At 35.9% G+C, this 24,734-nt stretch overlaps 1 protein-coding gene across 1 annotated transcript; it reads left to right on the top strand.

Annotated features, from left to right (window-relative positions):
• The first annotated feature begins 443 nt into the window (after window positions 1-443).
• Window positions 444-24,585, top strand: LOC132559717 (WD repeat-containing protein 41-like). The gene is made up of 14 exons (XM_060224342.1): window positions 444-521; window positions 902-1,014; window positions 2,529-2,577; window positions 5,451-5,576; window positions 6,985-7,047; window positions 7,642-7,756; window positions 8,777-8,845; window positions 9,850-9,966; window positions 12,366-12,520; window positions 14,571-14,695; window positions 16,944-17,075; window positions 20,141-20,225; window positions 22,304-22,372; window positions 24,511-24,585. The coding sequence occupies exons 1-14, from the start codon at window positions 462-464 to the stop codon at window positions 24,583-24,585; spliced, it is 1,353 nt and encodes a 450-aa protein (XP_060080325.1). The 5' UTR covers window positions 444-461.
• The last annotated feature ends 149 nt before the right edge of the window (window positions 24,586-24,734 follow it).

The raw sequence follows: 24,734 nt of genomic DNA, 5'->3' as shown, positions 1-24,734 counted from the left end.
ATCCTTATAATTGTATCATGCAAGGACGCATAAGGCAAACTATATGTCTGTACTGCGTGCCCATGCCGACAATAAATAAATATAATATAATATTACGCCCTTATTGGTTGAAACGAAATTTCTCGTAAAATGCAATAATTTTTCCACTTCTACGGCGATTAGAAGCCATATCAGAAGCAATTTTCCCTTTCCTCGATAAGTCGTCAATTACATCACTTCTTAAAGATATCTGTTTTTCTGAAAAGATTTTTCCGGGAAGTAACATAGTACAGCGTTGTCATCTACCCAATGCCACACCATCTTGTCTTATTGTTGTTGAAATCAAAAGTCCACGATCAGACGAATTTTCGCGGGAAATTTCTCTGGCAATCTATGACGTCATTTGATCGGACAAAGGGTGTTTTCTGGGGATTTCCCGGAAATGAAGATAAACAGACGACAGATTGTGGACAGAATAAAGGATGTCAGTATTTCAGAAGTTGTGGCGAACAAACACTGATTTACCATCTAAAAATGCAAAGGTTATTGCTATATATATAATATATTTGAATATTGAAATTTATTATGGACGATGATAAATGCTATGGTTATTTTTAGAATGGAAGATGCGCGTTCAAACTGGATGTCTCTTTCAGTTGTGATACAAAATACTTTGTACAATATATATGCTTTCATTTCCACATCAACAAATTTTATTGCATAAACATACACAATTGAATGAGACATAAAAAGCCTATAATAATCTTCACCCTCGGTTATTTACATCATAAGAATGCATACATTATATGATTATTAAATATGCATAATTATATTTCACTAAAGCCTGTTTCTACACATTCTTTCATTCCCATCCATTCATTCATGTAAACTTGACTTGTGCTTGCTGATGTCCTATTTTCAGATTAAGGTAGAAGAGATAGAAGGAGACCAGCCACTCAATCCATTCACAGAGGTCCTCATTCTACAACAGCACAGCGACATCATACGACAACTTCACCCTTTGGATGAAAAAAGGTCAAAATTTATTGTGAAAGGAGAGGGTCGGTCTGAACTGTACATAGTGTTAAATATGGTCTCTGTCACCCGGCTGACAGAGCATGCTTATTTAGCCCAGTAGATAGATGATCATACTGAAGACTTTGGTTTGATTCCTGATCAGGGCACTCAACAGAAATGTGTATTTTCTCTGTTCTTTAGCACAATCAACATTGATAAAAATCTTCGAAATAAAATCTAGCTTTAATTAACATCAATAGGTTTGTTTTTGTCGTGTAAAAGCATGCAATATATCCTCCTTTTTTAAAATCTGTTTCACTTATTGAAAAACGTAGCTTGGTGATTTGTATTAAAAATAATTGTGTAAATGTTTATGATTTTGACACTGCAATGATTGTTTGATTACAATGATGAATCACACCGATTCGGTTTCTGGATTTTGAGTTATGTATGACATCAGTTAATAACCACAATACTGTTAATCCAGTTTTTATTCTAAGAGTGGGTATTGCAAGCAGTTTTCATAGTGCAATATATTGGAAAATTCAAATGGATATTGCGGTTTAATCTTGATATATTGTTTTCTAGTATATTTAAATGATTTTTTTGTAAAACAAATTTGTACATAATAGAGAACTATCTTAATTATTCACCCTCTGATAAAGTTTGGGGATGGGGATAGGGGGTATACTGGAATCAGCTGGTCTGTCTGTCCTTTCATTCATCTGGCCATAGGTGAACTTTGTCTGGCTATGCATTCACACAGTTTACAACCAAAGTTTTTAAAATTTTGCAGAAATGACCAGTACAATATGGAAATGTGTCCCATTAAGTGACTTTGTATTCCCCCCTCCATTTTCAGAGATATCTCCCTTTATAGATAAAGAATTAACAAAATTTTGTCTGGCTATCCATTTTGAGAAATTCCCTTTTTCTGAGCATTCAATGACTTGTAATTTGGTTCACTTCTTTATTTAACATTTAATATAGGTTTTCATCTTCGTTTGCCTAGAAATAAATTTTTCCCCTTTTTTCAGTGTTTGTGGATTTAATAGTAATTTTTTCAGCGTTAATTCTTTGTGTTTCACTCTGCTTATTAGTGTTTTTTCATATAGTTGATAATGGATGTAGAATGCTGGTTTCTTGCATAGATACTTTTATGGAATGGTGTAGTCAAATTAGGAATTATTCAACCTCAGGATGATTCCTTTAGTTTAATTCACTGATGTCTTGAAAATTTCTCTGCAAAATTATCCAAACTTCTGTGGATAATTCCTTCAAACAGGTTTAGAAAAACACTGCAATATATCACGATACTGAAAATTATATTGCAATATGTTGTCATTAGAATTAGACAAACATTACAATTTATTGACTATTACCATATTATTATCCACCCCTACTTTACACGCACTCTGAAACCTTATATGTGTGATGGATGACCTGATATTATAGTGGTTGTCTCAATGTAGCACAATGCTGAACACAGTATACAGAAATTTTCTGATGTTTTATTCTTGTTCTACAAACAGATGTGTGTCAGTTGGGGATGACAACTTAGCAGTGGTATGGGACATACAGGTAATTTGACAGTTTTCATTTTCTATACTGTAATAATTTGAATGTAGTAAAAACTTATTTATTATACAAAATCTCTGGAGCCATAGTTACACTTAAATGTACTAATATATATAGTGTTAAATTTCTGAAGCCATGGTTACACCAAAACCTACCTGTATATAATCGTAAATAGTTTTCATTAAAAAACTTTCCTGTTTAGTAAGTAGTCTTGATGGATTTGCCATGGTTACAGAGGAAACATACCAGCAGACAACATCAGAAGTGTTACCATAGTGGTACCCATACGCAGGGTTTATTGTGTCGCCTGCAGAGGTGGCGGACACTTCGGGATCACTTTGTCGTCGTAGTGCATCAATGTCGTTAGGGGCATCCATACGAAAGTTTTTCAGACTTTTTTCAATTATGCTTTGAGTTATCAAAATGAAATTTAGTATATGACTTCTTGTTGGAAGGGTACAGATTAAGATCGATTCCTGACTGTCTGTAAGCCTTCTTGGCAGAGTAATGCCCCTTTGAACTTAGAAAATTCTCTGGGAATATTGTTTTCTGGACTTTCTTTGGTTATGCTTCGAGTTATAGAAATGAAATTTGGGATATGGCTTCTTGCTGGAATGGTACAGATTAGTTTTGACATCCAGTTCGATTTCTGGGTGACGGTGACACTTTATGCACATGACACATATAGTTCCGAGGAACTCTTGTTGTATTAATCCTCTGGTTCCACGATTACAGTGAAAATTAACTGCAATATAGGGTTATCCTATGACACAGTGAAAGCTTTCTTGACTCATTTATAATTTGTGTTGTGTAGTAAGTCCTTTCGGTAAATTTGTATCTCATATCTTTATCTTACATTGAAAACATACTGTACTAATTAGGTCAACATAAGCAACCAATACTTCCACCATGAGTTGCATATAATTAGCTTATTTGGATATATTTGCTTTGAGGTTTATTTATTTCAATGCTCTGCTAGGAATCAAAGCTGGGACCCCTTGCTTATGTGTCTGATAGTCAAGTGATTGAAAGAAAGAGATTATTTCTCTTGAACCTTCCAAAAGTGGCAAAGAAAACATTCTGGTTGTCACTACAAGCATTTCGCTTGGTACGCCCAGGTAGTACACTGTTGTAATCAAACAGTAAAGGTCACTGCAAATGTTTTACACAAACAATCCCAAGTGTTCTACAGATTTCAGGCTACACATTGGTCAAAGGCATAACTTTGAGAGTAAAGTTATGAAGGAGCTACTTGTTGATATTGTTTAATAACCATCATTGTTTTATTTTTACTTTGGGGTGGATGTTGATGAGTTCTTCAAGGTGGGAACATCTTCCACCACCATATTTTGCCAATACCTGTCATGGTAGGTTCGTGGGACCGGGGCTCATCTAAATTGTATGTCTACTTTCAACTTGCAAAGGTTGCTGTGTTAAAATGTGAATTTCAAATTACAGATACCAGCTTCACACTTAGGAATTTGTAGAATATGTCTATTATATCAGTCACGCATGTTTTGTGTTACAGTTACTTTGTTTCATTAACAACTTGTTTGATAGGGTAATCCACATATGTCTCAGTACTTAAAGAGATAACTGAGGGACAGGTGAAACAAGCACAAGTTGATTTTGAGCTCTATATTCCTTTTGCTCTCCTGTGGATGTGGTGTGTTATACTATCTTCTACCCCTAACCAGAAGGGTGGCATTTCATATCATATTACAGTTTAGTGCAATATACGAATCATGATTTTATTTACTCATATTATTTGTATTGGCGTAAATGCCAGAAAAATTTGTTTCCTGGAGGGGTGTGTAACTTGGGTTTAAATATATTCAAGTCATGTGGCCAGCAGTGGGTATAGTGATATGCGTTCTATGAGTATGTGAGCGTACAAGTGGTAGAGTCTTTTCCTGACCTTTCCTGCCACTTGTTTACCTGTTCTTGTGTCATTTTTGTGATAAGTGTTCAAGTGAACGGACACTATTAGATCCTCAGCATAGTTAATAGGTAATTGCCATAATTCACTCCCTGCATGTTTTGTGTTTGATCTGATGTTTGAAGGCGATAGATCAAGTGTGTAAGGATGTGAGTACAATTATTCTGAATAAAGGGTAGTCACAAATCATCGTTGTTTCATCTGGCTACAAAATGGTGCCTATGTAGGGACTCGGAAATGACACTTGGAATTATTTCCACAAACATTGCTGTAACACCATGAACTGGAGGGCAATTATTTCCGGGAGGGGGAGTATGTAACCCTCGTAAAATACTAGCAGCAATATACCACTCGGCTAGAGAGATCTTTTTAGCTCGATTGGTTCAGGTTGACTAGTAAGCAAGGGATCCCAGATTCGAGTCCTTGTAGAAACATTGAAATATATCAGGGCCGCCGATACATAGATGTCACTAATAGTTTGATGGACCAGTGAAATTGATATGCAGGTCAATGTCACATAGAAATGGTTAGGAATTCTTTGTTTATATCAACATGTTATGATAATGTTAGGAAAACATCATGACATGCTTTGCTTGGTCAGATAGTTTTGATGAATCATGCTGTCATGTCCAGGTTGTGATGTTTCATACTGACTAGGCACTCCATAGTTTTTAGTGTGCACTTTTCCAAGCTAAAACTGTCGTGTCAAAAATGGGGTGTGCATTATACGCAGGAACATGCCATTCTTGGGGTTATCATTCCTTAATAGCTTTTACCATAGTGGTCTGCCCATAAGTCTATCAACTTATGCAGATACAAATCAATCTTAATAGATTTTATATGCCAGTAAAACATAGAGATGTAGTCTGTAATGTATATATACATATATGGTAGATTTTGATATAGAGTAATAACATCAGTCTTTTTATTTTTTTAGCGCTGTTTAAAATTATGTGTGTTGAGCGGTCATACAAGACCAATCACATCGCTGCTTCTGAAGTCAAGTACGAGTTACTCAGATTCTGATTGGCTACTTACTGGGTCATCTGACAAAACTATAAAGGTATGTTTGCTTAATACAATTAACAGTGTACTGGACAATTTTGAATCCTCATTCCCTAATGTATATCGGTTAGCTCACCTATTAGGTTAGGGCCCAAAAGGGGAAATTTTACAAGTTTTTCAAAATCATACTCCTCATGTGGGCTATTGGATTTTGCCCAAATTTTGTTGGAAGCATTCTCGATCAAAGGGGAATCATTGTCGTATAAATCATAGGTCTCACTCCCCTGGGGAAGATTGGTGGAAATGGCACAATAGGAGAAATTTCTTAAGTTCTTCAAAAACCTACTCCTCCTGTAGGAGTATTAAGATTTTGCCAATATTTGATCTGAGGCACTCTTGTGTGAAGGGAAATCAATTTTGTTGAAACAATTGGTCTCAGCCCCTCTGGGGCAGGAGGATGGGGCCTTTGAGTGGAAAAAGAGGAAATTCTGTAAAATCCTATTCCTCCTGTAGGAATAATTAGATTTCGCCCAATCATATCCTGTTTATAAACTCATGTTGGTAATAGGCTCAAGTCTGTTTCTGGTTATAAGCCTACTCATATGTAAGTATATGTTCTTACTTAATAAAATGGATTGTATTTCCCTGTCCATTAATAAGCCCACCTTTTGCCTTGTAGTAAACAGTAATGTATTGGACCTTGGACTTGTTGTCAGGTAGTATGTCCATCTCTTGCCGTTCAGTTAACAGCAATGTATTGAACCCCAGGGCTTACTGTCAGGTAATGAGCCCATCTCTTGCCTTCCAGTTAACAACAATGCATTGGACCCGTGGGCTTATTGTTGTATAATAAGCTAACATATTGCCTTCCAGTTAACAGCAATGTATTGTACCCCTGGGCTTATTGTTGTGTAATAAGCTAACATATTGCCTTCCAGTTAACAGCAATGTATTGAATCCCAGGGCTTATTGTTGTGTAATAAGCTAACATATCGCCTTCCAGTTAACAGTAATGTATTGGACCTCAGTGATTATTGTCAGGTAATAAGCCCATCTCTTGTCTTCCACTTAACAGTAATGTATTGGACCCTGGTCTTATTGTCAGGTAATAAGTCCATCTCTTGCCTTCCAGTTAACAGCAATGTATTGGACCCCAGGGCTTATTATCAGGTAATGAGCCCACCTTTTGCCTTCCACTTAACAGTAATGTTTTGGACCCTGGGCTTATTATCAGGTAATGAGCCAACCTCTCGTCTTCCACTAAACAGTAATTGGTTCAAGGGCTTATTATAGGACAAATACAGTACATGTGACCTAAACTTTAGCACACATCATCACTTGAGTAGCATGATACATCTATATATCAATTACAAAGAGTTTTATCACTTATACAGTACATTGTAGATCTAATCTTAAATTATTTTGCTTCATTTTTGATGTTTTCTATTTCAAACATTAATCATCAGGTATGGGACCTAGACACAGGAAAATGTCTGCAGACTATGACAGATCATGGATCTTCAGTTAAGGTAATCCTGTTCTGATATTGTCATGGTTACTTGTATCAGAGTTCTGATAAATCCTTATAAGGTTAGTCATTTACATGGCACACTTACCAGGCATACATATCTGGTTCAGTCAGCATTATCGTAAATCACCCAACTTTGTTTAGGAGCCAAAATTTGGTAGAGAAATGATCTTTGACTTGTACAACATGAACCATTTTGAAAAAAATATAGTTGACATGAAATTCTATCTAGAAAAAAGATATTTAGTTTGTAATCTTGGAAATGCTGTTCTTACTATAAAATTCAGGATGAACTTTACCCTGACATGTTGAACATGAGGCAGGTCAGTGTGGCCCCTGTTACATAGGTGTCCTTAGATGTAGGGATTTAGGAGGTACTTACAAACATATGTAGCTGTCCTCTAGGGAGTGTGCAAGCTTGGTAAATAATAGCTGCATTATACTGCTTGGCTACACTTCAGTTCACTGGGTTGAGCAAATGGCTAGTAAGCCAAAGATCATGGATTTGTTTCCTTGTGGAGGCATGGAAATAAATCATGATCTACTTACATTGTATTGTGTATTATAATGAGTTGCTTCCCGATTCTGCATCTAGTGTCTCCTGTCCATCAACAATGACCTGTTTCTGTCAGCTGGGCAGTCTCTTCATCTGTGGTCTGGTGCTGGAAAACTCCTTGACTGCTATTATCGAACAGAAAAGGAAATTGAAGGTACTCATTTGACATTTGTTCTTGGAGAATTTCTTCAACTGAAGATCTGTTGGTATCATCTTTTGTTATTAATGAGCACATTACACTTTAACGTGGTGTTTATTTCTATATAGCACTCTTCATCAAAATTTTTGTAGTATCCAGCTGGTGTTGCAATGTTCAATTCTAGCTGAACATACTCAACAAATGGACATAAGTATGTATACTCTGCCTGCAGAACAGTTTTATTATATTTCATTCACCATTGTGTAGGTTTCAAGTTTTAGCATTTCCATTTCTCTAGAAATATTTAATGATGATTTAAGACCTTTAGAACGGTAAACTAACATGATAAAAATGTTCAAATAATGAAAAATATATATAGTGTAAAACAGTACACAGTGACACATGGTGTAAAACAGTACACAGTGACACATGGTGTAAAACAGTTCACAGTGACACGTGGTGTAAAACAGTTCACAGTGACACATGGTGTAAAACAGTTCACAGTGACACATGGTGTAAAACAGTTCACAGTGACACATGGTGTAAAACAGTTCACAGTGACACATGGTGTAAAACAGTACACAGTGACACATGGTGTAAAACAGTTCACAGTGACACATGGTGTAAAACAGTACACAGTGACACATGGTGTAAAACAGTACACAGTGACACATGGTGTAGAACAGTACACAGTGACACATGGTGTAGAACAGTACACAGTGACACATGGTGTAAAACAGTTCACAGTGACACATGGTGTAAAACAGTACACAGTGACACATGGTGTAAAACAGTACACAGTGACACAGATTGTTTACATTAAAATTAGGTTTGCAAAGACATTGATATTTATTCACAAGGTATTTTTTTCAATTATGTTCATGGTTAATTAAAACATTTCTTTCTTAAAACTGTGTTACATCTTCATCAATTAATACCAGGTAACTGGACATACTTGGCTCATGCTTGTATAAGGGATGTTTGAATTTAAGCTACATTATCTACTGAATAAATGTAGTCTTTTTGTCTCTTCAGATATAAACTTGATGATTCATGTGTGTGGACAAAAAGACAGAATTGTCACAGCCTCAGGCAAACTTATTGGTAAGTTGTCACAGCCTCAGGCAAACTAATTGGTAAGTTGTCACAGCCTCAGGCAAACTAATTGGTAAGTTGTCACAGCCTCAGGCAAACTAATTGGTAAGTTGTCACAGCCTCAGGCAAACTAATTGGTAAGTTGTCACAGCCTCAGGCAAACTTATTGGTAAGTTGTCACAGCCTCAGGCAAAGTAATTGGTAAGTTGTCACAGCCTCAGGCAAACTTATTGGTAAGTTGTCACAGCCTCAGGCAAACTAATTGGTAAGTTGTCACAGCCTCAGGCAAACTAATTGGTAAGTTGTCACAGCCTCAGGCAAACTTATTGGTAAGTTGTCACAGCCTCAGGCAAACTAATTGGTAAGTTGTCACAGCCTCAGGCAAACTAATTGGTAAGTTGTCACAGCCTCAGGCAAACTAATTGGTAAGTTGTCACAGCCTCAGGCAAACTAATTGGTAAGTTGTCACAGCCTCAGGCAAACTAATTGGTAAATTGTCACAGCCTCAGGCAAACTAATTGGTAAGTTGTCACAGCCTCAGGCAAACTAATTGGTAAGTTGTCACAGCCTCAGGCAAACTAATTGGTAAGTTGTCACAGCCTCAGGCAAACTAATTGGTAAGTTGTCACAGCCTCAGGCAAACTTATTGGTAAGTTGTCACAGCCTCAGGCAAACTTATTGGTAAGTTGTCACAGCCTCAGGCAAACTAATTGGTAAGTTGTCACAGCCTCAGGCAAACTAATTGGTAAGTTGTCACAGCCTCAGGCAAACTAATTGGTAAGTTGTCACAGCCTCAGACAAACAATATAGTAAACTGTGATAGTATGGGTAGCTAAATCAGGCATACAAACTTCTCCAGAATGTTGATTACTGTTTCCATGTAGATATAATCAAAGTTATAAATAATAGAATTATTTTATCAAAATAGAATTCCATAATTTTCCTTTGATATGTCAAGCATTGAAAATAAAAGAAATGTACATGATTTGTTTGGTTTTATTTTGTCTACACAGGTGTGTACCAAGTGAATATTACAACAGATAATAATATCATAGAAAGTGGTGACATTGTCTTTGTGAAGAACTTGTCCTCTCATTTGGAAGCTATCCGAAGTCTCACCAATTTATCAGGTACATAATTTTGATATAAATCAGTCAGGGATATTGCAAATAGATTTTAAAAGTCCTACAATATCCCCTTGTATTATAGACAATCTATTTACATATTTCTCTGTCAGATATAATACTTAAAAATAAAATTAATTACCATATTTACTTGTGTATTTTTCACTGTCTGTATCATGTGTATTATTCAGGGCTGATATGAAGTTCATTTTCATTAAAATTACCTAAAGATATGAATGATTTTAGCGTTTTGACAGGTTATAACACTTTTCTGAATTTTTAGCCCACCATCTATTCAAATAGATGGTGGGTTATTCAAATCGCCCTGCGTCCGTGGTCCGTCGTCCGTCTGTCTGTAAACAATTCTTGTTACCGCTATTTCTGGAAAAGTACTAGATGGATCTTTCTCAAATTTCATATGCAGGTTCCCCTTGGTCCCTAGTTGTGCATTGTACCTTTTTTGAACTGATTCGCTTTCAAGATGGCCGACAGGTGGCCATCTTGGATTTTGGAAGTAAAAGTTTGTTACCGCTATTTCTGGAAAAGTACTGGATGGATCTTTCTCAAATTTCATATGCAGTTTCCCCTTGGTCCCTTGTTGTGCATTGTACCTTTTTTGGACTGATTCGAATTCAAGATGGCCGACAGGTGGCCATTTTGGATTTTGGAAGTAAAAGTTTGTTACTGCTATTTCTGAGAAAGTACTAGATGGATCTTCCTCAAATTTCATATGCAGTTTCCCCTTGGTCCCTTGTTGTGCATTGTACCTTTTTTGGACTGATTCGAATTCAAGATGGCCGACAGGTGGCCATTTTGGATTTTGGAAGTAAAAGTTTGTTACCGCTATTTCTGAGAAAGTACTAGATGGATCTTCCTCAAATTTCATATGCAGTTTCCCCTTGGTCCCGAGTTGTGCATTGTACCTTTTTTGGACTTATTTGAATTCAAGATGGCCGACAGGTGGCCATCTTGGATTTTGGATGTAAAAGTTTGTTACCGCTATTTCTGAGAAAGTACTAGATGGATCTTTCTCAAATTTCATATGCAGTTTCCCCTTGGTCCCTAGTTGTGCATTGTACCTTTTTTGGACTGATTTGAATTCAAGATGGCCGACAGGTGGCCATCTTGGATTTTGGATGTAAAAGTTTGTTACCGCTATTTCTTGGAAAGTACTGGATGGATCTTTCTCAAATTTCATATGCAGGTTCCCCTTGGTCCCTAGTTGTGCATTGTACCTTCTTTGGACTGATTTGAATTCAAGATGGCAGACAGGCGGCCATCTTGGATTTTGGATGTAAAAGTTTGTTACCGCTATTTCTTGGAAAGTACTGGATGGATCTTTCTCAAATTTCATATGCAGGTTCCCCTTGGTCCCTAGTTGTGCATTGTACCTTCTTTGGACTGATTCGAATTCAAGATGGCAGACAGGCAGCCATCTTGGATTTTGGAAGTAAAAGTTTGTTACTGCTATTTCTTGGAAAGTACTGGATGGATCGTTCTCAAATTTCATATGCAGTTTCTCCTTGGTCCCTAGTTGTGCATTGCACCTTCTTTGGACTGATCCGAATTCAAGATGGCAGACAGGTGGCCATCTTGGATTTTGAATGTAAAAGTTTGTTACTGCTATTTCTTGGAAAGTACTGGATGGATCTTTCTCCAATTTCATATGCAGGTTCCCTTTGGTTCCAAGTTGTTCATTATACCTTTTTGGACTGATCCGAAATCAAGATGGCTGACAGGCAGCCATCTTGGATTTTGAGAGTAAAATCTTGTTACTGCTATATCTGAGGAAGTCCAGGATGGATCCTTCTGATATTTCATAGATATTGGTTTCCCTTGGTCCCTAGTTGTGCATTGTACCTTTTTTGGACTGATTTGAAATCAAGGTGGCCCACAGGCAGCCATCCTGGATGTCGACAGTAATACAGCACAAGCATATTGTCCATTATCCACCTGTAACTGACTGCTATCTAATAATACTTTGGGATCTTTTTCAAATGATATTTGCTAATAGGTGCTTAATAAAAATATCTTGTGCCATCATTGAGTACATTCAATGAAGACCAGTTCATGAACATTTACAACACCTGTAACAAACAAACAAAAATCTTCAAGAACTGAAAACAGATCCTCAAATGGTGGGCGCCAAGATCCCTCTGGTTTGATGAATGCAGTCTCTTAAAAAGTAAATTCTTATCACATCAACATTGACTCGTGTATATCCATGTCTGATCCATGAGAAATGACCCTGAACAGGAAATAAATGTAATTTTGAAGTTGATGTAGATGTACTGTATAAAGATCTACTCTGGACCTTCTGATCTGTAAACATCTTAAGTTTATTCCAAACACAAAACTGACAGAATGAGGGAAGGGTACTGTTGATAGTAGGTTCTGTATGGCAGATCAGTGCTTCGCCAGTGGCTCCCTAGACGGCTCTATTGTGATCTGGTCATCCCAAACCTTCCTGTCATCCTACAAATTAAATGCTGTAGACAGCTACTGGGGGAAGGACCACCTCTACCCTTACAGTATCCAACATGTACTGTGTCTAGAGGAGGTATGTATCATTCTACAGTATCCAATGTGTACTGTGTCTGTAGGAGGTATGTATCATTCTACAGTATCCTACATGTACTGTGTCTAGAGGAGGTATGTATCACCCTACAGTATACAACATGTACTGTGTCAGGAGGAGGTATGTATCATCCTACAGTATCCTACATGTACTGTGTCTGGAGGAGGTATGTATCACCTTACAGTATCCTATATGTACTGTGTCTAGAGGAGGTATGTATCACCCTACAGTATCCAACATATACTGTGTCTAGAGGAGGTATGTATCACCCTACAGTATACAACATGTACTGTGTCTGTAGGAGGTATGTATCATTCTACAGTATCCAACATGTACTGTGTCTAGAGGAGGTATGTATCACCTTACAGTATCCTATATGTACTGTGTCTAGAGGAGGTATGTATCACCTTACAGTATCCTATATGTACTGTGTCTAGAGGAGGTATGTATCACCCTACAGTATCCTATATGTACTGTGTCTAGAGGAGGTATGTATCACCCTACAGTATACAACATGTACTGTGTCTAGAGGAGGTATGTATCACCCTACAGTATCCTACATGTACTGTGTCTGGAGGAGGTATGTATCACCTTACAGTATCCTATATGTACTGTGTCTAGAGGAGGTATGTATCACCTTACAGTATCCTATATGTACTGTGTCTAGAGGAGGTATGTATCACCCTACAGTATCCTATATGTACTGTTTCTAGAGGAGGTATGTATCACCCTACAATATACAACATGTATGTGTCTACAAAATATACAACATGTACTGTGTCTGTAGGAGGTATGTATCATTCTACAGTATCCAACATGTACTGTGTTTGGAAGAGGTATGTATCACCCTACAGTATCCTACATGTACTGTTTCTAGAGGAGGTATGTATCTCCCTACAGTATACAAAATATATTGTGTCTGGAGGAGGTATGTATCACCCTACAGTATCCTACATGTACTGTGTCTATGTACCACCCTACAGTATCCTACATGTACTGTTTCTAGAGGAGGTATGTATCACCCTACAGTATCCAACATGTACTTTGTCTAGAGGAGGTATGTATCACCCTACAGTATCCTATATGTACTGTTTCTAGAGGAGGTATGTATCACCCTACAGTATACAAAATATACTGTGTCTGGAGGAGGTATGTATCACCCTACAGTATCCTACATGTACTGTGTCTGGAGGAGGAATGAATCACCCTACAATAACCAACGTGTACTGTGTCTTGAGGAGGTATGTATCACCCTACAGTATCCTATATGTACTGTGTCTAGAGGAGGTATGTATCACCCTACAGTATCCAACATGTACTGTTTCTAGAGGAGGTATGTATCACCCTACAGTATCCAACATGTACTGTGTCTAGAGGAGGTATGTATCACCCTACAGTATCATACATGTACTGTGTTTGGAAGAGGTATGTATCACCCTACAGTATCCTACATGTACTCTTTCTAGAGGAGGTATGTATCACCCTACAGTATACAACATGTACTGTGTCTAGAGGAGGTATGTATCACCCTACAGTATCCTACATGTACTGTGTCTGGAGGAGGTATGTATCACCCTACAGTATCCAACGTGTACTGTGTCTAGAGGAGGTAGGTATCACCCTACAGTATCCTACATGTAGTGTGTCTGGAGGTATGTATCACCCTACAGTATCCTTCATGTAGTATATCTGGAGGAGGTATGTATCACCCTACAGTATCCTACATGTAGTGTGTCTGGAGGAGGTATGTATCACCCTGTAGTATACAAAATGTACTGTGTCTGGAGGAGGTATGTATCACCCTACAGTATCCTACATGTACTGTTTCTAGAGTAGGTATGTATCACCCTACAGTATCCTACATGTACTATGTCTGGAGGAGGTATGTATCACCCTATTGTATACAAAATGTACTGTGTCTGGAGGAGGTATGTATCACCCTACAGTATCCAACTGTAATATGTGAATTCTTTGATAAAATATACTTAAATTAATGGCATTTTGTTTATAAACTTTTTAACCTTTGTTTCAGCGTTTTCTTCTGGCTGCAATAGGCTCTGGGTTTGGCCTGTTTGATATAACAACACGGAAACTCATCTGTGAGAAAGTCAGTGCCCACTTTTCCAAAATCCTGCATATGACTTTTGTTTGTGATGGGTAAGTAACCATGTTTCATTATACAAAATTTGTGCAAATTTTAAATTCTAAAGATACAGAGAATATTCCTTGATGAATAAGTTATATTTCACATCATGGAGTGGAAACTTTGATAGTGTTCACATAAAACATACTCTCAGTAATTAAAGCCTAAGTGACCAGGATCAATACATCATAGTATTAAGCAAGAGTTTTCTCCCTTTTTATACACCTTTATTTTCAAAATCCTTACCAGAGTCATTGTTTCTTATAAGGATAATTGACTTTTTTACTGCAAATATGTATGCTGTGATCTCATTGGTCATTAATCAGGGAAAATATAGCTGGTTGTTTTTATTTAGTAAAAATATCCCTTATATTATAATTGGATGCAAACCTTACATTCAGTGTGAAAAAGTGTTATAAATTGTTATGTAGTCCATAAGATCTCTTTATATTACAGTCCAGAATTCAATACCACTCATATTCTTACATAGTTTCGCCTCAGAGTCTGATTGGTCTACCTCCAATTATGTTTATTGTTCATTATGAAGATGATGAAACATCATACTGATGCTTGTGCAAGTGTTCTGTGACATGTAATGTCAGCCAATCAGATGTGTCGGTCACATGGTGGGCAAGTTGTGTGAGCTAGAGCGCAATGCTATAAGACTCTTCAATAGGTTTGGGTGTAGAATAGGGATACATGTTCCACCGAGAGGTGACAAAATGCCATAAAATGGGAGGCTTTGCCTCAGTTTTACCACATTTTGTTATCACAAGGGTGGAATATCCTTACATATGAAAGAACATTTTTTACTCATTTTTATTCTGAAGTAATAAAAAATTCTTAGCTTCAGACATTGACAAAGTACTACCAAGGACACCAGATTATACAAAAATCATATATTTTTGGCCGGGTTGCACGTAGTGCAAATCTGGGTTATGGTATGGTGAATGTCTGGCGGATAGGAGGGCGGGGAAAATGGGTACCAGTTTTGTAGAATCAACTCCTCATAGAGTTTTTGATGTAGAAGCTTGAAACTTTGTAGGATTTTATATATGTGTTGAAGATGTGCACCTATTAATTTAGGATTCATTCCAAACGTTTTTCTTGATTTTCCGGGCTTTGGAACTTAGTCATTTTCAACAGTCTGGCGTGGAAAATCCACGATGGCATCCTTTGCCTCTCATTGCTTGAGATGTTGTTTTGAGCGTGATAGTCTCCCATTGTCTGAAACGATGTTTTGAGCACGATATATAACATTGCACTCATCCTGCAACTCGGCCAATGGTGGCTTTGCCTCATTTTTTATTATATATTTAATCGATAAATTGACATAGAAAATAAATTCTCCCTACATAGATTTGGCAAACAAAATTTGCACTAAAAAATTAACAGAAAATATAAAGTCACTGCACATTATTGTAATGTGTATAAAGTATATCAGGTGTTGATATCAATTGGGATGGGACACATCACATTTCAATGTACATGAGTGGGTGTGTATTGCCCTGGACAGACCAGTATTATACAGGTAGAAATTTGAGCAAATGTTTATTCAAAGATGTGGTAATCATGACGTGTAGTGAATATCATGGAATGAGATATAAATTAAATGACTTGAGGTCACACCGTCAGCATTCTGTGCTCTTGATTTGATACTGCAATGTATTAAAACAGGTATGGCACTCTGTTTTGATCTTCATATATAAGGATTTTTGGAGCTCAGATAAATTCTCATATTGAAACAAAATGCCCTAATTGTATAAAACTTAATCAAATTGACATCACAAATGTCAAACAATGTATGTGGAGAATTTCCATTTATTCTCACCTCTTTTTGTGACATCAATAGGCATATTTTGAGGATTTAGACATCATTATCAATACTATGTGTCTTACAAATGAAGTAATTTAAAGTGATATTTTCAGATATTTCATCATCATTTAGAATACCTTGGCGGGGTAGTTTAATATTTCATGAAAATTCCATGTGTTTTCATTTAACACATTAAATTTTTATTTTAAAGAAGTGATGAAATGTATGTCATTATCTTTTTGGAAGTTTAAATTTCAACTAAACAGAAGTGAAATTTTGATACATGAAATAGTTTTTGTGTTTATAGGGGACCATGACTATACGGTATGTTAGCACTGTAAGTAGAGTTCACATCCTGCTTGAAGATTGTTAGGCCTAATACATAAATGATCTCTTGTTTTATGAGTAAGAAGACATCTGATTGTTTTTACTTCTTTGTCCACCAGAGCCTACTTGGCGACATGTTCCGAGGATGGTAGTATACGGCTCTGGGGCCACGCCCCTCATCTTAATAGTTCAGTGACAGAGGATAAATCCGACATGGATCTTCGACCAATTGAACGATTTTTGGACATCAGGTAATTTGTGATGCGACTATATTTGGTCTATACCAGCTGTGACTAGCTTTGGTAAGTATTAGCTATGACTAACTGTGGACTTTACCAGTTGTGACTATCTTGAGTCTTGTCACAACTGTGACTAGATTTGGTCAGTAGCAGCTGTGACTATCTTCGGTCTGTACCATCTGACTAGATTTGGTCAGTAGCAGCTGCTACTAGCTTTAGTCTGTGCCAATTGTCACTGGATAACGTCAGTACCAGCTGTGACTATCTTTTGTCTGTACCAGCTGTGACTAGATTTGGTCAGTAGCAGCTGTGACTATCTTTTGTCTGTACCAGCTGTGACTAGCTTTGGTCAGTACCAGCTGTGACTAGCTTTGGTCAGTACCATCTGTGACTAGATTTGACTCAGTAGCAGCTGTGACTATCTTTTGTCTGTACCAGCTGTGACTAGCTTTTGTCTGTACCAGCTGTGACTATCTTTTGTCTGTACCAGCTGTGACTAGATTTGGTCAGTAGCAGCTGTGACTATCTTTTGTCTGTACCAGCTGTGACTATCTTTTGTCTGTACCAGCTGTGACTATCTTTTGTCTGTACCAGCTGTGACTAGCTTTTGTCTCTACCAGCTGTGACTAGCTTTGGTCAGTACCAGCTGTGACTAGCTTTGGTCAGTACCAGCTGTGACTAGCTTTTGTCTGTACAAGCTGTGACTAGCTTTGGTCAGTACCAGCTGTGACTAGATTTGGTCAGTAGCAGCTGTGACTATCTTTTGTCTGTACCAGCTGTGACTAGCTTTGGTCAGTACCAGCTGTGACTATCTTTTGTCTGTACCAGCTGTGACTAGCTTTGGTCAGTACCAGCTGTGACTGGCTTTGGTCAGTACCAGCTGTGACTAGCTTTGGTCAGTACCAGCTGTGACTGGCTTTGGTCAGTACCAGCTGTGACTAGCTTTGGTCAGTACCAGCTGTGACTAGCTTTGGTCAGTACCAGCTGTGACTGGCTTTGGTCAGTACCAGCTGTGACTAGATTTGGTCAGTACCAGCTGTGACTGGCTTTGGTCAGTACCAGCTGTGACTAGCTTTGGTCAGTACCAGCTGTGACTAGATTTGGTCAGTACCAGCTGTGACTAGATTTGGTCAGTACCAGCTGTGACTAGCTTTGGTCTACACATAAACCAACTGTTATTATTTCCTTATTGATTATGTTACCATGTAATTAATTCATAAATGACATGACTGAACAGTAAGTCTTTATTTCTAATAATTCATGCATACTTAGAAACGTTTACCTATCATAGAGAAGGTTGATATAGTCTATGCCTATTACCTTATTGAATTGTTTATGTTTATACGATAAAATCTGTTGAAATGAAGGTACTTAAGAGCAAAGAAGGGAGAAATATCAAAACAACATAGAACCAGTAATGATCATCAGATTGTGGACATCCCTGGAGGACCTCTTGTTTGTTCATACATCTATGCATCCTAACAATACCAGGGATAGCACTCAAGCTCTCAGCAGAGAAGATGTCATATTAGATTCTTAAGAAATAAGCTGTTAACATATAAGCATACATGTATGTATATTGATACATACATGCAAGGAAACATTCATTTCTTACTTCAGGATTATTTTATTTGTTAATTTTAGCATATTAAAGCAAATTGAGATAAAAAACATAAAAAATAGGTTTATCGTACACAAAATATTATATACAATATGAATAGCAGTATCACTCTGTTGAGTGTATACATAACAGTAAATGGTGGGACTTTTTATTTCATTTCAAACGTGTGGTGGCTGGTAGATGCCATTTTGTTACTAATGCTAATACAGTTGCTCCACTTAACATCACTTTTTTGTAGCAAGAGAACAAAATAATGTGAAAATGCCACATATGATATTGAACACATAAAGTCACTGACTAGCAATCTGACCTATTTCCTCTTCCTAAGCCCCACCTTTATCTCTCCTTGATGTGAAATAACAGTAATAATATTTTGATTTCCTGTTTTTGTTTATTTCAGTATTTTGCTCCAAAAGACAATTAAGAATAGCAAAGAATCATTTAACATTATTTTGTTGCGACATATATCAATCACCATATAAATGGTATTTTGTTACAGCGGAAGTATCAGAATACTTCACAAAGATACCATTGAAATATGTAATTCACAAAATGTTTCTTTAATGGACCTTTCAAAGATCCCTGTCGTTCAACCCTAAAACAGCCTTGTTTCGTAAATTTCTAGGAAATGATTGATTGCTCCTTCTCAATTATTTATTTGTAGCTCTCAGTTGGTGATGATGCCAAAACCTTTGATATGATAAGTCAGATAAATATCTGTCCTGCTGATGAAATTGTTATCAGTTTGGAGATTTCATTAACTTTAGACATCCTATTATTTGTAACTGCACTTTCCTAGCTTTAAATCAGCTGGGGTAATATACACTTAGGAGCATGTTATTCATGTATTGAATTTTTGATAATTGCTGGAAAACTAGTTGGCCAGCAATGTAGAAACATGCTAAGGGTAATTTGTTTTTCTCTGAATAGAACAGTCATATTCAGAAGAAAATAAGCGTTCAAAAGAATCGTGAAAAAAAATTAAAATTAATAGGGAAAATATTATGATTACTATGGAGTACATGTAAATTTGTATCAAAGTTTTGTGATTTAGTGATCTCATGATCTACTGTCAATGTTAGTAGAAATGTATAAAATACTTAGAAGTTCATTGTGTCTCTGTACCATATGTTCATCATACACAGCTCTGCAATGATTTAGTGCAATTGTACATAGTGCACATGAATGTAGTGGGTTATTCTTCAAGTAGTCTTTGTCACAACGTCTATAAACACCTCTAAATTTCCACGATACCTTTGATAGTCTACCAATACTAAGTTTAATCAATGTTTTGCTTTTCAAGGATGAACAGTTGTAAACTAATAACATTTAAGAAAAGTAAGAATGACATATCAGCTTCATTTTCGTACTTTTTTACATCAGTTATTTCTCAGAACAAACCTTTGAATTTAGAACACTTTTCAAATAACTTTATGTTTCCATCACTTTTTTCCAGTTTTGACCAACTTAGAACATTCAAAGACATACTTCCTGAACCAGTCCTAATCGGGGAATGTCTAGCCCACTCTGGAGCAGTACAGGTAATTGTTCTCTCTAATCCAGCAACAAATAGTTGGATATCATTTAAAACAGGCAAGGTTAGTTTTTCAATATATCCTTAAGTTTGCTATACTTTCAATACAGTAGAAGGGAATAGATGTAATGTTATCACATTTCTAGACATTTTGTGTACTGCTCCCCTACCAGGGTTAGTTTATACTCAGATTTGAAAGACTGGTTTATACTTGCACTACAATGTAATATCAAATTTTACACTTATTAAGATTTGGAGATCGGTCAAAGGGAATGGTCATCCTTGACCAGTGACAGAGTAATAATTAACATATATATCTTTTTCAGCTCCTGTTTACTTTTCATTTAGGAATGTATATGAATAGTATTTTGATACTAGAACAAAGGGCAATAACTCTTACAGTATTAATGGTTGATAAAATACTAGATCAGTCCTAGTGTAAATTAGCAGTGTAAATCTATCATCAGTATTAGATCTGTTCTGTTGTAAACTGTCAGTGTAGATCTTTCATCAGTATGAGATCTGTCCTAGTGTAATTAGGATTAGATCTGTCCTAGTGTAATTAGGATTAAATCTGTCCTAGTGTTATTAGAATTAGATCTGTCCTAGTGTTGATTTGTAAGTGTACAAAGTAAACCTGTCATTAGGATTAGATCTGTCCTAGTGTTATTAGGATTAAATCTGTCCTAGTGTTAATTTGTTAGTGTACAAAGTAAACCTGTCATTAGGATTAAATCTGTCCTAGTGTTATTAGGATTAGATATGTCCTAGTGTAGTTAGGATTAGATCTGTCCTAGTGTTATTAGGATTAGATATGTCCTAGTGTTATTAGGATTAAATCTGTCCTAGTGTTATTTGTATTAGTGTAGTGTTATCAGTAAATCCTAGTGTTATTAGGATTAAATCTGTCCTAGTGTTATTAGGATTAGATCTGTCCTAGTGTTATCAGGATTAAATCTGTCCTAGTGTTATCAGGATTAGATCTGCCCTAGTGTTATCAGGATTAGATCAGGATTAGATCTGTCCTAGTGTTATCAGGATTAGATCTGTCCTAGTGTTATCAGGATTAGATCTGTCCTAGTGTTATCAGGATTAGATCTGTCCTAGTGTTGATTTGTAAGTGTACAAAGTAAACCTGTCATTAGGATTAAATCTGTCCTAGTGTTATTAGGATTAGATCTGTCCTAGTGTTATTAGGATTAAATCTGTCCTAGTGTTATTAGGATTAGATCTGTCCTAGTGTTATCAGGATTAGATCTGTCCTAGTGTTGATTTGTAAGTGTACAAAGTAAACCTGTCATTAGGATTAAATCTGTCCTAGTGTTATTAGGATTAGATCTGTCCTAGTGTTATCAGTGTTATCAGGATTAGGTCTGTCCTAGTACAAAGGTGTTATTAGGATGTTATCAGGATTAGATCTGTCCTAGTGTTACTAGTGTTATTAGGATTAGATCTGTCCTAGTGTTATCAGGATTAGATCTGTCCTAGTGTTATCAGGATTAGATCTGTCCTAGTGTTATCAGGATTAGATCTGTCCTAGTGTTATCAGGATTAGATCTGTCCTAGTGTTATCAGGATTAGATCTGTCCTAGTGTTATTAGGATTAGATCTGTCCTAGTGTTATCAGGATTAGATCTGTCCTAGTGTTATCAGGATTAGATCTGTCCTAGTGTTATTAGGATTAGATCTGTCCTAGTGTTATCAGGATTAGATCTGCCCTAGTGTTATCAGGATTAGATCTGTCCTAGTGTTATCAGGATTAGATCTGCCCTAGTGTTATCAGGATTAGATCTGTCCTAGTGTTATTAGGATTAGATCTGTCCTAGTGTTAATTTGTAAGTGTACAAAGTAAACCTTTTGTTTGACATATTAGATTTTTATATTGATTACCATGTTAGACGTTGAATGATACAAAGATCTATTTGACCTCTTTTTAGATAAATAAAAAGTGATACAATGAATTTCTCTTAAATCTGTTTAGCTCTCTTTTCAATTTCAGAAGAAAAACTACTAACATTTAATGTACATGTCTGAAACTGACAAACCTATTTGACCTCAGATATTTGTGCTGTTTTGTTGTTACAGATGGTAGTCGATTGTGGTTTGGAGGGGATGCTGTCTTGTGGAGTGGACGGACTAGTTATAGCCTGGAAGGTTAGTGGTGATCTTTACGATACAACATCCCTTAAGTCAATCTATAGTCTTTTACTGTAAGTATTAGTGAATTTTAGGTTGAGGGTTACAATTTGATATTGTTGATTTTTACTATAGGGGTGTTAAATGCTGAAATATGATTGGTTACGGTAGCTTAACTTTGGGAAGTAGGATAATGTGTAGTTAATGTTACCTTGAGATTCCTACAAGCCTGACTCGTTTTCACTGTCAGCAATGTAATATCATCTGCCACCAAGGGTCATGGCATTTGGCACAACCATGCAATTTTCATGCAAATTGTTAAGTGTGATATTGACATTTGGATTCAGACAAACATTGTGCTTAGGTTTCATGATTAATATAGTCCTCTGTGTTGTTGGTTCCTGTGAGAACTTTTGAAATAAATCAGATACCATATAAATGTAAGTGTGTACTTCATAACATACTTCTGTGAAAGGTCAATGTATTTATATTATGTAAATGTAAGTGTGTACTTCATAACATGCTTCTGTGAAAGGTCAATGTATTTATATCATGTAAATGTAAGTGTGTACTTCACAACATACTTCTGTGAAAGGTCAATGTATTTATATTATGTAAATGTAATTGTGTACTTCATAACATACTTCTGTGAAAGGTCAATGTATTTATATTATGTAAATGTAAGTGTGTACTTCATAACATACTTCTGTGAAAGGTCAATGTATTTATATCATGTAAATGTAAGTGTGTACTTCATAACATACTTCAGTGAAAGGTCAATGTATTTATATCATGTAAATGTAATTGTGTACTTCATAACATACTTCAGTGAAAGGTCAATGTATTTATATTATGTAAATGTAAGTGTGTACTTCATAACATACTTCTGTGAAAGGTCAATGTATTTATATTATGTAAATGTAAGTGTGTACTTCATAACATACTTCTGTGAAAGGTCAATGTATTTATATCATGTAAATGTAAGTGTGTACTTCATAACATACTTCTGTGAAAGGTCAATGTATTTATATTATGTAAATGTAATTGTGTACTTCATAACATACTTCTGTGAAAGGTCAATGTATTTATATCATGTAAATGTAAGTGTGTACTTCATAACATACTTCAGTGAAAGGTCAATGTATTTATATCATGTAAATGTAATTGTGTACTTCATAACATACTTCTGTGAAAGGTCAATGTATTTATATTATGTAAATGTAAGTGTGTACTTCATAACATACTTCTGTGAAAGGTCAATGTATTTATATTATGTATGTAATATATACTTCTGTGATGTATTTATATCATGTAAATGTAATTGTGTACTTCATAACATAATTCTGTGAAAGGTATATGTATTTATATCATGTAAATGTAATTGTGTACTTCATAACATACTTCAGTGAAAGGTCAATGTATTTATATTATGTAAATGTAAGTGTGTACTTCATAACATACTTCAGTGAAAGGTCAATGTATTTATATTATGTAAATGTAATTGTGTACTTCATAACATACTTCAGTGAAAGGTCAATGTATTTATATAATGTAAATGTAATTGTGTACTTCATAACATACTTCTGTGAAAGGTCAATGTATTTATATTATGTAAATGTAAGTGTGTACTTCATAACATACTTCTGTGAAAGGTTGTATTTATATTATGTAAATGTAAGTGTGTACTTCATAACATACTTCAGTGAAAGGTCAATGTATTTATATTATGTAAATGTAATTGTGTACTTCATAACATACTTCTGTGAAAGGTCAATGTATTTATATTATGTAAATGTAATTGTGTACTTCATAACATACTTCAGTGATAGGTCAATGTTTTTTTATTATGTAATTGTTATTGTGTCCTTCATAACATACTTCTGTGAAAGGTCAATGTATTTATATTATGTAAATGTAATTGTGTACTTCATAACATACTTCTGTGAAAGGTCAATGTATTTATATTATGTAAATGTAAGTGTGTACTTCATAACATACTTCAGTGAAAGGTCAATGTATTTATATTATGTAAATGTAATTGTGTACTTCATAACATACTTCTGTGAAAGGTCAATGTATTTATATTATGTAAATGTAATTGTGTACTTCATAACATACTTCAGTGAAAGGTCAGTGTACATGTATTTATGTTTCAGAATGCTGAACTACAAGCAATGAAGAGAAACCAAATGATACAGGAACAGTTTCTAAATCCCAGTGGTATAGTTTAGTGGTTACAACACTCGTCAGTCTATTCATTTGGTTATTTGTTTAATGCATGTTAAATTATTGATATGTGTACCATCTAGTCACAGATGAAATAGATCACAGAAATCAGTTTTACCATATTGTAACATTCTCTCTTATCAAGCAATGTCGC

This window comes from Ylistrum balloti, unplaced genomic scaffold, assembly GCF_031769215.1.
Source record: "Ylistrum balloti isolate Yb309-2 unplaced genomic scaffold, AGI_CSIRO_Ybal_v1 Utg370956, whole genome shotgun sequence".
In the NCBI taxonomy this organism is placed as follows: domain Eukaryota; kingdom Metazoa; phylum Mollusca; class Bivalvia; order Pectinida; family Pectinidae; genus Ylistrum; species Ylistrum balloti.
This window is presented reverse-complemented; position numbering and strand designations above follow the sequence as displayed.